The sequence below is a fragment of the Leuciscus leuciscus genome, assembly GCF_965113295.1.
Source record: "Leuciscus leuciscus genome assembly, chromosome: 15".
NCBI classification, from domain to species: domain Eukaryota; kingdom Metazoa; phylum Chordata; class Actinopteri; order Cypriniformes; family Leuciscidae; genus Leuciscus; species Leuciscus leuciscus.
Window position 1 is genome coordinate 36,806,876 of NC_138739.1, and position 12,748 is coordinate 36,819,623.

Below are 12,748 nucleotides of genomic sequence, written 5' to 3' on the forward strand. Positions count from 1 at the left end.
GTTGTTTAAATCAACAAGTCATTAGAAGATATAGTTTGTGGAAATATGCCAGTGTGTTTTATTTGAATATACAGATGTGTGAATTTTGATTTGCTGCTCAAAAAAACACATAATCATATCAAATTGAATTAATTTATTATTTGCTACCAGCACCAGGTTACATATCAGATTGAGCTTCGACTAAAATGCCATTGCAAAGACTCAAGCTTAAAGAAAAACATCTGATGATATCTTGATGAACAAATCAATAAATGTGCACGTCTGACTGGCTGTTTGTTCAGATGTTTAGTGGAAAAACAAACACTTGTGAAGTTTCCACATTTTCATAATGCAAACATTTTCTCAGAATTTTGTTTTATTTAAATATATTGTGTGGTTTGCTTATATTGTTAATTGTGAACATTGCTACTGTCAGTCCTACTCTTATGCTCATAAAAAAATGTAATCTTTGAAGATTTACCAGAGAAATAAACACATACGGTCCTGTTTGCAGCCACAGACATGATCCTCATGACAGCGAATATAAAAACTCATTATAAATAATTTTAATATATGTATATAATATACTATGGGAATTACTTACATGGTATAAACTTAGATGTTAATATATCCTGAGGATGTACACACACACACACACACACACACACACACACACACACACACACACACACACAACAAAACTTCTGTCAGGAAATCGAGACTGGACAGGTGTAAGTGAATCCAGATAAACACTTTATTTTGGACACACAGCAGACACACTGTGATCTAGTGAGAAGCAGGTTACTGACGATGAAGATAAGCAGAAAGATGATAAACACAGTCTTTGTCTTACAGATTGTCTGGTTGGCGGATGGACAGCAGGTTTGACGGAGCACACACCTCTGCAGCTTGACACAGGAGCAAGTAGTGCTGTATTAATCCGCAGGGATCTTCACAGGGAAACACGAGGAGAGAACACAGGCTAGATAATCTTGTAGCTGAACAGGAATCGTAGAGAAATCGTTTCCTAGTTCAAGGCCAGACGCTGAGTGAACTGAGGTGTGTGTGTGTGATTAGTGACAGGTGAGCGTGGTCCAGATTGGGCGGTTTTGAATTTGATTGTGCGGGTAAAAAAGGGTTTGGGCGGGTGGACAAAATTTGGGCTGGTTTGGGGTCAGTTCGGCAGTTTTCAAACATCTACATTTTAAAGTCTAATTGGTTAAAAAACTAAACTAAAGTGTGCATGTAGTCCACAAAATCAGTCATCGTGACATTACTGTACACACACGCCCATGACATCACCGACGAGCACGCTCTTTTAGCCAATCAGCGATCAGCAGGCAGATGCGATTGAGCGTGATAAGTTGTAGCTGTATATTCAAAGTGATCGCTAGTGCCAAAGTGATATAGCCTTCTATACAGTAAGTTGTATCTACAGTAAAGAGTGTATCTCACTAGATTAGAGTGAGCAACTCTAAAAACGCACACGTGGTGGGAGATATCGATGGTGACAAGGCCTATAACTCTGAGAGGAGAGCACAGTTGAATGACTTGAATTGTAGCCTATGTCCCTACATCCGAGCAGTTGTCAGAGGGCTACCAGACTCTCTCACATCCACCACTCAGCAATCCCTCTCACCAGCAGTGTTGCCAGATTGGGACGGTGATTTCCAGCCCAAAAGCTCACCAAAACCCACCACTACAAGAAAAAAAAAAACGCCAGTAAATTTTACTGCCAAAATAATGTGATATAATTTCATTACCATGTCACTCAAGGTTGATAAGCCAAGGTTGATAACCTTCTCCTTAACACTGTAAAGACCAAGGAGCTGGTGATTGATTACATCGCACCACTCATCATCAGCGGGGATCGGGTGGAGCAGTTGTCGGACTTCCGTTTTCTGGGTGTGTACATTGAGGAGGGTCTGACATGGAGCGTAAACAGTGTGAAGGTGCTAAAAAAGGCCCAACAACGACTACACTTCCTGAGGGTCCTCAGGAGAAACGACATCACTCAGAGACTGCTGTTATCCTTCTACAGGTGCTCCATAGAATCTATCTTAACATAGTGCCTATGTGTGTGGTTTAGCAGCTGCACAGTAGCCCAGAAAAAGGCTTTCCAACGGGTCATTAACACGGCCCAGAAGATAGTCGGTTGCCCCCTCCCTACAATGGATGACCTTCACAGTGCTCGCTGTGCTAAAAAAGCTCAGAGCATTATTAGAGACACTTTCCATCCCGGTCACTCCTTGTTTGAACTGTTGCCATCAGGCAGACGATACAGGACAATCAAATCAAGAACAAACAGACTTAAAAACAGTTGTTATCCAACAGCAATAACCACCCTCAATGCCATAAAAAAACATTCGTAAAACAATACTATATAGTCAGATTGTGCAATAACTATGACAGAATGAATGGTGGTATGTGTGTGCATCTCCAATAGGATGGGGAGGATGTGTTGATTATTAATGTTTTTTATTGATATTGATTTATTGATGCACTAACTGTCTGGCACTTTTTAAATTTCGTTGTACAGGTTACAATGACAATAAAGGACTATACTATAGGCCTACTATACTATAAGCACAATTTGTATTTCCTTAAAACAAAATAATGATGACAAAATAAATAAATTTACCAGGAAAACAGATCAAAACAGGGCAATAATTAAGGAGAATTAGCCAATATGATTAAAATGTCCAAGTGGACACTGTCAAAACGGCAATCAAGAAATGAACCGATGACTTTAACCCTCGGATGTACACATTCAGAACATAACGCAGAATTTAGCAGTCAAAACTGATTCATCGTTGACTCAAACCATTTTCGGCAGCTGTCAGGGTGGAGTAGAGTGCAGTCTGGACGGTGTAAAAGTTGCAGATGTCTGGTTAGGCCAGTGAGCACATGACCATGGACAGGAGTCGTCCCATATTTGTTTTAAACAGTAATATTGTGAAATATTTATACAATTTAAAATAACTGTTTTCTATTTGAATATATTTTCAAATGTGATTTAAGTCATTCAACATTTTCTTAAACATTTGATGACGTGGAGAACAAAGTATAAGCAAACATGCTTAGTTTCTTATGTTTTCTTAATTTATTATTTTAAAATTATATTTTTTTATTTATTTATTTGTTACAACAAAGGAATAACATGGTAGCTTCTGACCAAAAAGAAAGGCAATTATAATAATTGAATAATTAACAATTAGGGGCAGTCATGGTGTCCTAGTGGTTGGGGAGTTGAACTGGTAACCCAAAGGTTGCTGGTTTGATTCCAGAACCGGTGGGAAATGACTGAGGTGCCCTTGAGCAAGGCACCTAACCCCTAATCGCTCCCCGGGCGCCACACAAAGGCTGCCCGCTGCTCTGGGTGTGTGTATCCACATTTGCAGTGTGTGTGTGTTAACTACTCACTACTCTGCTCCTAATGTGTGTGCATTAACTTGGATGGGTTAAATGCAGAGGTCAAATTCCAAGTATGGGTTACCATCACGTGTCACTTGATGTATGTCTCGAGACCACTTTTACGTGGTCTCGGTCTTGTCACGGCCTTGACGATCTTTGGTCTTGGTCTTGTCTTGGTCTCGGACCTCTCGGTCTTGTCTAGGTCTCGCTGTCTCAGACCGACATAGTGGTCGGGGGATTTAGCAATACAATACTACAATATCCACGATGACACAACGTTCGATAATGCAACATTATTATCCGCAACGGAACGGATTGAAGCGCGCGTCCGAGTGAAAGTGCGGCGTGTGCGCGAGCCACACCAGAAAACAATGTATCCGCGCCACTGATCGCAGCGGCAACGAGCACTTTGATCACTTGATTTAAAAAACACATATCAGTGACATGATGGGTTTTAACTTCATTCAGGAGATTTTGGGTAACTGCACGACTGACAGATGACTTTGAGCGCACCGCCAACGCCGTGTGTGTGTGTGTGTGTGTGTGTGTGTGTGTGTGTAACCATAGCGACAAAACAACCAACTTTCGGATCCTGCACTTTAGCCTATTCATGGGTTTCATCAGGTCCCTTTCCACAGGTGTATTAATCAAGCACAATGCAGTCTGCATTCATAATCTAGGTGCTTGATTTTATACACCTGTGGAAAGGGACCTGATGAAACCCATAAATAATTTCGTTTTTACACATTTTATTATGTATTTAAAAGTTGCAGAATGGATTCATTTGGAGACTCCGAAATCGGCAGAGATAGGCTTAGATGAATTTGTGTCTTTGATATCTGTGTGTGTGTGTGTGTGTTGTTTGATTACAGTATTGTATTTAAGATGGTGTTAGACTAAATAAATGGTCTTTTAAATATCATCTGCATATCTCCGTTGTGTTGACTAAACATTAGGCCTAATCCAAGTTTATAATTGTGTATCTTTAATTTGATGTTACGATTTCATCTACACATTAAGTATTATTTCAATTGGTTACATATTTCACATTCTTTAGACAGTTGTTGGAGGAGCAAGATGGTGTTGGAGGTGTTTGATGTTTTGTCAGATGAACCAGTCAGTACCAGTCATGTCAGTCCTCAACAGTACACAAAAGTTAAGGGAGTCTCAATCCTCTAATAGTGCAGTTACAGCCGTCATGCAATTGCTACACATAGTTGATCTCACCCAGTCTGCATAAACATTTACAGTGAGCTCACAGTCACACACATGACATGGTCTGTCTCTGTATTGTTCTGCCTGTGTAGTTGAAGTAATACCGTCTAATATTGAATGTAAACTGCGGCTGAACCCTAGTATGCTGCTGTTCTTGAATTCATACAAGTTATAGCTTAGCTTCAACACTAGTCTTTTTTTTTTTTTCTCCGGTCTCGACTTGGTCTAGGTCTTGGTCTCGTCTTGGTCTTGTCTTGGTCTTGTCTTGGTCTCGATACCCTCTGGTCTTGGTAGTGTCTTGGTCTCTGTTTAGGCGGTCTTGACTACAAGTCTAATAATAGATGTATGAATTTCTGATGCTCAGGAGGGGTTGTCAGGTCTGGTCCTCAAGGTCCACTTTCCTGCAGAGTTTAGCTCAGTTTAGAATGTGCTCTTCTCCTCCCGAGCATCAGAAATTCATACATATATTATAATTGAATTTTTGGTATTATAACTCCTGCTCGAAACCATCAGCCATTTCAACTAAAAGATGAAGGCTGTCATATTAACGTTGCCCACTAGAGGGCGATAGGATAAGGAATCGTTTAAGTCCTGCAATTAATTTGGTTTCTATTCCTTTGAATGGAAATAAATGCATTGATTGATCTAATTCATTTGTGTAACTACTGTGTACTGACAGTATAGTTTTATATAATTAATGTACATATACATTTGTGAAATGTGAATCGCTAATATTCGATGGTGGGAAAATATTTTGCCTACATCATTAGTGGTTCATCTGCAGGTCGGGAATCCGGCTAGAGCAGGCTGCGGGTGAAATATCCAAGGCTATTTTTAAAATAACAAATAATGTTTATTGTTTATAATATTTTATTTACATAATTTCTGCATTTTAAAAGTGTGTTGGAACTGAAGTCGAGGACAGTAGCTCTTCAGTAGCTCTTCAGTAGCTCTCGGGTTGGAAAACCCTGCAGTAGAGACTCCAAAATATGAAATGGGAACATGGGAACCCCTGCTCTACCACAGCAGTAGTGGAAGAAATAACCACAACGATTCAACCCTGCTACAACACTCCTGTCTGTAATTATCAAGCAACCCTAAACCCTCATTCACTATTCCCTACGCTAGTCCACTAATACTGTTCACTTGAAGGAGTGAATGAAAAGGAGTGAGTGAATTCGAACAGCCGTTGAGCGTACATCGATTGCGGTGCATGTGTGGAAGAGAGTGAATGAGTGCATTGAATAACCACTATGAATGGTTGTCCCCTCAAATAACAACTTATTTGAGGGTATAGAGGGATTCAGCCCTTGATTAACTGGTTCAGGTGAGTTTAATGCTAAACTAAGTGTGTTTAAGGATGGAGCTAAACTCTTGAGGACACCAGGACAGTGTTTGGTGACCCCTGTTTAATAAGTATACAGTACCAGAGGTTTGTCAGATGTAGGATTACTTTGGGCGCCAGCATGCATGGGTGTGGAAAGGAATGAGGAGGTGGATAATTTGTTAAGAGATCATAATCCTCTCATATCCGTGAATTTGAGATTCATCCTTAAATCAGAAAACGCGTATACAACTAAAATGTTTCGCATAGAAAAGATAAAGATTTCACCTAAGTATTAATAAAATTGGGGGTCATCTATCTAGTACTTCAGGTTTCCTTTTCTTTTTCTTTTTCTTTTTCTGTTTCTGTTTCTTATTCATTTTTCAGTCCAGTATGTGGTGGGAATGCAATCCGGATTGATATGAAGTTAATAAAACAATATGTGAAAAGTAGGTGGCAGAAACAATGGGAAGAACAGGAAGATTGGCTTTATAACATCCAGATAAATGAAGGAGAAACTGTAGAGAACGTTATAATGAAATGGCCGATATATAATGAATGGAGAATGTTGATTTTAAAAGAATTAAGATGAAATTTTAGCCTAGGCTACTTGAAAAACATAGGCTATAAAGGAACTAATATGATGAATCTTTTTATTTTTTTATGCTGATTTAGATCAAATGGCCTCTGCTGGCATTTGTGATAATCCATGATAAGTTTGTTTATACATTTCTGAATGTATTTTAATAGTGTTGTTCACTAAAACAATATGATTACTTTTCATACTTTATTGGAACCAATTATTATTGCCTCATTGTTATATGAATTTATGTCAAAGGCTATTGCTCACTTAGATCTATCTTTATGACCAAAAAATATGGATTTTGTGATTAAAAGCCTATTTTCCAGTCATTTATTTCGTCAGTGTAGATTTCTTGAAAATAATAGGCTATTAAAATACTTTCTTGTCGCCTTCACCTGAAAACTATATTGCATAAAGTTTGATATTGTGATTTTATGGTCAAGTGCAAGTACAATTCCATCAATATATACCGAAGATATCAAAAGTAAAAATCAGAATTTCACATTCCAGAATATTGTTGATAGATTATTACTAAAGTTATCATGAGCATTGTAATGTTTGAAGCGGATGTCATAACAAATGTCGGACCGAGAAGATTTCACTCAAAAATCCATAAGATCTTACTTTCATTCTGTGGAAATACAAACAGGAAGACACATCGAGCGCAACTCTGAAAAGAGACGGGGCTTCATAAGTTTGCCTCTTAAGAACAGTGATTTTACTGATAATACACCTATACATAAAATACATTTACAGCGCAGTAAAATAAATGATGAACGCATGATAAAAGTCTCTAAATAAGTTTTAATATGACCTAAATTTAGCAAACAGACAAAATCCACATCCTTAAATTTAGTCCTTGTATGTGTTTTAAAGCACACTCAGTGAACAGACAAAGGTTCACAACACAACAGAAATGCAACTTGGTTTGATTTTGTACATTTATAGCCAATTTAGTCAATAGTCAATGTTTTTGATTTATTGTCAGTAAATGTTTTTTGAAATCCTGGTTTTCTTGCTCAACACTGCCCTCTTGTGGTCAGGAGGCATTTCCTTTGTGCTGTGACTTATTTGTATTTAAAAAAAGCAGGAAACATGAAAACTTTATTTCCGGTCACATATTCCTGATTGATTATGAAAATGAAAATCTCACATGCATAACTGGGTATTATGTTTTTAATATTGCTGTATAAATCAATATCAAGCTCTCAGTCACACTGTTGGCCTGAATATCAGCACATATGCATATAACCATATTTATAAGCTTTATACTTTAACAAAGAGAAAGACATATTGTTTTACATTATATTTTCATGTAACATATCAGTGTTTGTGTTGAGTCTTGAGGTTGTTCGAAATCCATATATTGACGTTTTTGTTGGTCTGTGTCTTGAAATTGTTTCAAGTCGTCTCCGTTTCTTGCATGAACAAACACCTTTAATAATCCTTAAAGTGAAATCAGATTTAACATTAAATTAGTAACTCAGACAAAAACATGATTTATTCTCCCACATTTCAGGTTTTGTTCTTTCTGTAATATAACAATTGTAGTCACTATAAAGAGCTGTAACTGCAAGAGCTGTTAAAATATTCTTTAAAAAATGTAAAATAGCATACTGATATTATAGTGAGAATTCAAGAGCACAATGTCCACATTTGGAGCCATACACATCATTTCACCAAAGAGCTCACCTATGATCACAATGATCAGAAGACCATTTATGAAAGCAGATATGAAGATAATAATCTGCCAATATGTCTGATTCTTCTCAATGTTCTTCACCACTGTATGATTCTGGATCTCTGGAGTTGGAGTTGGTACTGTGTAATCATTGAAGGGGTTTAATATTAATATTTAATATTGTTTTGTCTAACAATGATTAAGTGTTAAGCTTGATGATCACTGAATGTTCACTCACCAGTGATGTGTAGTCTGGTGCCGTCGCTGTATTTTGGATAAGCTTCTTTGGTCACACAGTAATAAAGTCCTAAATCATCAATAGTGACATTATTTATGAACAGGCGATGTTTACTTTGCACTGAATATTTCTGCCTAAAAGCTTGACTGTAGTAAAAGAGAGCTGACGTTGTGGAAGAGCGTAATATGTCAACCGGAGGATCTGGAAGTTTCAGTAAAAACCAATAAACCTCATTTACATCAAAATCACAGTTTATCGTCACATTTTGCCCCAAATCTGTTAGTTGATCAGTTAAAGTCTCCGAAGCTTCACACCATATGAGCAGATCTGTGGAATAAACAGAACACACACACATAATATTGATTATTATTATGTCATTAAACATTATAAATTATCTTATAAACTATAATAAACTCACAGAGGTAAAGCTGCACAATCTTCATGATGTTAAACACTTGTTTCTTTCACACGACAGTAGAGATGTAACTTTACCCCAGAGCTTTCAAATGAATAGTGTGATTAACCACAATCAAGAGGAAGTTAAAGGCAGGTTTGCTCTCGCCACACGTTTAGTTTTGTTGTTGATTTGTTCAAAACTCAACCCTTGACCTATATATATAATCTCTTGTCTTTTTAAAAATATATATTTATCTCTAATTCACTGGCAGCAAAATGACCCAAGACACTGAGAACAGCCCATTTTCTTTCTTCAGTGTCATACAAACAGAGATATGATGTTTTCTTCAACTATTCTAGTTCTAACCCGTGATTATTAACTCATAAGTTGAGATGAGGTTTTTAGTTTCTGTCTCTTGACAGAATTATCCACTAATTCACCATAAACAATATTTATCCTCGAAGCAAGTGAGAACTCTATGTATTTTAATTAATCTGGATTGAATTTCTTTTTGCCTAGTACTTGGTACATCTAGAAAATAGTAGGAAGTGTGAAACTTATTTCTAACATTTGTTATACAATTTATTAATCTTTGTTAATGTTAGTTAATAGAAATTCAGCTGTTCATTGTTAGTTCATGTTAGCTCAGGTTCATCAAATAATATTAACAGATACAGCTTGTGTTTTTAATAATGTACTTCAATAAAAATTCAATTAGCATTAACTACAATTAATATCTGCTTTATTGTTAGTTCATGATAACTAATGAGGTTAACTTTAACAAATGGAACATAATTGTAAAGTGTTGGTGTTTCGTGTCATGTTCACTTGGTTAAAGTTTAAACCACTGGATGCAGCAAGTGTGTGTGATCGTGTTGTTCATCAAGTGACCAAACCAGTGGAACACTTCATTTGCACGAAACCATGCTTGTGTTAACCACAGAACAGAAAACTGTGCAAAAGTTAGATGTTTTTAAATATGTGCAAAAATATTAAAAAGAATTAATATGCATGGCAAAAAAATATCTTTAGATTTATTGACATTTGTTTCCTTGACTTCAAGTTTTGTCAAATGTCTGTAAAACATCACTCATGTTTCAGCCCCAAGAAAGCTCATCATCCATGTGGTTTACAACTTTCACTGCTGAGCATGTCAGCGCACTTATAATAGAGAGAGACAAAAACTATTATATTACTATAAGCAAGATCTCCACTTAAAACAGTAACAGCAAGTGTTACTCTCATACACACACACTGCGTATTTACATACAAAGCAGCAAATGGAAAATATATATGGAAATTAAAATTCACACATATAAAACATAATAACAATACATTTTAGTAAAAAAAAACAAAAAAAACATATGTAAGTACACTCTGTATTCATAAAGTGTATCACATCATACATTGGCTGTAGACAGTAGTGCTCTGCTCCTGACTAGGCCTGGTGTTACTGGAGCACATGAAGAAATCAACTTCAGCACACTGAAAGAGGACGATATTATATATGAATGGACATATACAGTATGATAGACATAATGTACAGTCAGCTGGTCATACACATTTCAGATCATTTAATGAATCTTGTGCAGCTTGAAGGTGCACTGTAAGAATCTCCAGGATAATAGAGGACAAAATAAAATAACATATATTAATATTGAAGATCTTACCTGAGGATTATTTGAGTTTTGAGCCGCAGATTTTCCAGTTGCATTAATAAAGCTCTTCACCATTCCTGAAACAGCACTGAATATGAATATCACTGAATTCACACATTGTAACAGTGCAAGAGCTGATTCACAGAGAGTGTGTTTTACTGTGAAAAATGTGAGATTCAGGCCAGAGGAATGAGAAAAGTGTCTAGAGAAATGTGTTTTTTAAAAGTTGAACTTTTTTAGCCATTTTTAGAGCGCCATGTCTCGTACAAGAAAGAAGACAGACGTGAGCGCAGCAGTTAAACACGTTTAGTAAGTGTTTACATTGAAAAACAATGCAAAAGTGTCCAGACAAAAAACAAGTGACCGGACAAAAACACGTTCTGTGTGAAACGGCTACATTTTGTAGATCTAGACTCTGTTTTCTTGTAGTTCAATGAGACTTTTACTGTAGTAAAACAAGTACAAACCTATTAATGCAATGGTCAGAAGCACATTCAGCAGGACAGATATGATGATGGTCAGATTTCTCCATGGTATCTGGTGTTGTGGAGCGTCTGTAATATTATTTTGGACAAAGTCTGTAAAAGGTTTGTAGTTCAATCTTTATTCAGTTTCAGTCTTTAACAGAACAATAAAACTATTATTAGATCTTCATACAGTATATTCAATCTGGAATCCATCATGTGGTTTATAAAGACATGAAATGATAAATAACTTACCACTGATGTAGATTTTGGTGCCGTTGCTGAATTTTAGTGGTTCACTAGTTTTCACACAATAATAAACTCCTAATTCATCAATGGTGATATTTCTGATGAACAGACGACTGTTAGTTTTCACTGAGTATTTGTGTTTAAAGATGCTGTTTTCATATCTACCTCCTTCATATGTGTTGCTGTAAGTGCGTAAGATCAACACTGGAGGATCCGGTAATCTCAGTTTGTACCAGTAAATCTCCTCTATATCAAGATCACAGGTTATAATCACATCAGATCCTAAAGTTACTGGTGTGTTTGTTAGACTCTCTGTGGCTTGATACAACATGAACAGATCTATGACAGAAAGAAAAACACATTTATTAAGATATAAAATCAAAAGAAAACTGACTCAATCAAATGTGACATGAGAAACTCACAGATCTGCAGCTGTATGATCTTCATTATCTGATCCAGATGAATAATATCTGCTATATGTGATCATTCACACATCTCGTCCTGTGAGCGGAAACACAAACCTCGACCACACAGACGAGAGGGGAAGTCAGAGCTGGCCTTCTCTGAGGACATCATCATTCTTAGTTGTTTAAATCAACAAGTCATTAGAAGATACAGTGTGTGTAAATATGCCAGTGTGTTTTATTTGAATATACAGATGTGTGAATTTTGATTTGCTGCTCAAAAAAACACATAATCATATCAAATTGAATTAATTTATTATTTGCTACCAGCACCAGGTGACATATCAGATTGAGCTTTGACTAAAATGCCATCGCAAAGACTCATGCTTAAAGAAAAACATCTGACGATATCTTGATGAACAAATCAATAAATGTGCACGTCTGATTGGCTGTTTGTTCAGATGTTTAGTGGAAAAACAAACACTTGTGAAGTTTCCACATTTTCATAATGCAAAAATTTTCTCAGAATTTTGTTTAATTTAAATATATTGTGTGGTTTGCTTATATTGTTAATTGTGAACATTGCTACTGTCAGTCCTACTCTTATGCTCATAAAAAAATGTAATCTTTGAAGATTTACCAGAGAAACAAACACATACGGTCCTGTTTGCAGTCACAGACATGATCCTCATGACAGCGAATATAAAAACTCATTATAAATAATTTTAATATATGTATATAATATACTATGGGAATTACTTACATGGTATAAACTTAGATGTTAATATATCCTGAGGATGTACACACACACACACACACACACACACACACACATACACACGACAAAACTTCTGTCAGGAAATCGAGACTGGACAGGTGTAAGTTAATCCAGATAAACACTTTATTTTGGACACACAGCAGACACACTGTGATCTAGTGAGAAGCAGGTTACTGACGATGAAGATAAGCAGAAAGATGATAAACACAGTCTTTGTCTTACAGATTGTCAGGTTGGCGGATGGACAGCGGGTTTGACGGAGCACACACCTCTGCAGCTTGACACAGGAGCAAGTAGTGCTGGTATTAATCCGCAGGGATCTTCACAGGGAAACACGAGGAGAGAACACAGGCTAGATAATCTT

At 36.6% G+C, this 12,748-nt stretch overlaps 1 protein-coding gene and 2 long non-coding RNA genes across 6 annotated transcripts in view; 1 reads left to right on the forward strand and 2 right to left on the reverse strand.

Annotated features, from left to right (window-relative positions):
- The window catches only part of LOC309475210 (uncharacterized protein), a 118,761-nt gene extending 106,890 nt beyond the window's left edge, over positions 1–11,871 (reverse strand). The window contains exons 1-5 of one of the 4 annotated variants that reach the window (XM_082137922.1): positions 11,625–11,871; positions 11,209–11,541; positions 10,957–11,067; positions 10,502–10,566; positions 10,039–10,316 (exon numbers count right to left, since the gene is read on the reverse strand). In XM_082137922.1, the coding sequence (XP_081994048.1) occupies positions 10,227–10,316; positions 10,502–10,566; positions 10,957–11,067; positions 11,209–11,541; positions 11,625–11,649 (624 nt within the window). In that variant the 5' untranslated portion in view covers positions 11,650–11,871 and the 3' untranslated portion in view covers positions 10,039–10,226. Of the gene's footprint in view, positions 1–10,038; positions 10,317–10,501; positions 10,567–10,956; positions 11,068–11,208; positions 11,542–11,624 lie in introns of those variants that run through there. The other 3 variants (XR_014197551.1, XM_082137920.1, XR_014197545.1) reach the window with 3 other exon arrangements.
- The window catches only part of LOC309475245, a 271,995-nt gene that overhangs the window by 146,585 nt on the left and 112,662 nt on the right, over positions 1–12,748 (forward strand). The window lies entirely within an intron of this gene.
- On the reverse strand, positions 7,656–9,204 carry LOC309475248. Its single transcript, XR_014197575.1, has 4 exons — positions 8,853–9,204; positions 8,435–8,761; positions 8,208–8,336; positions 7,656–7,961 (listed from the first exon to the last, which is right to left on the reverse strand). It is a non-coding gene; the product is annotated as an uncharacterized lncRNA (long non-coding RNA).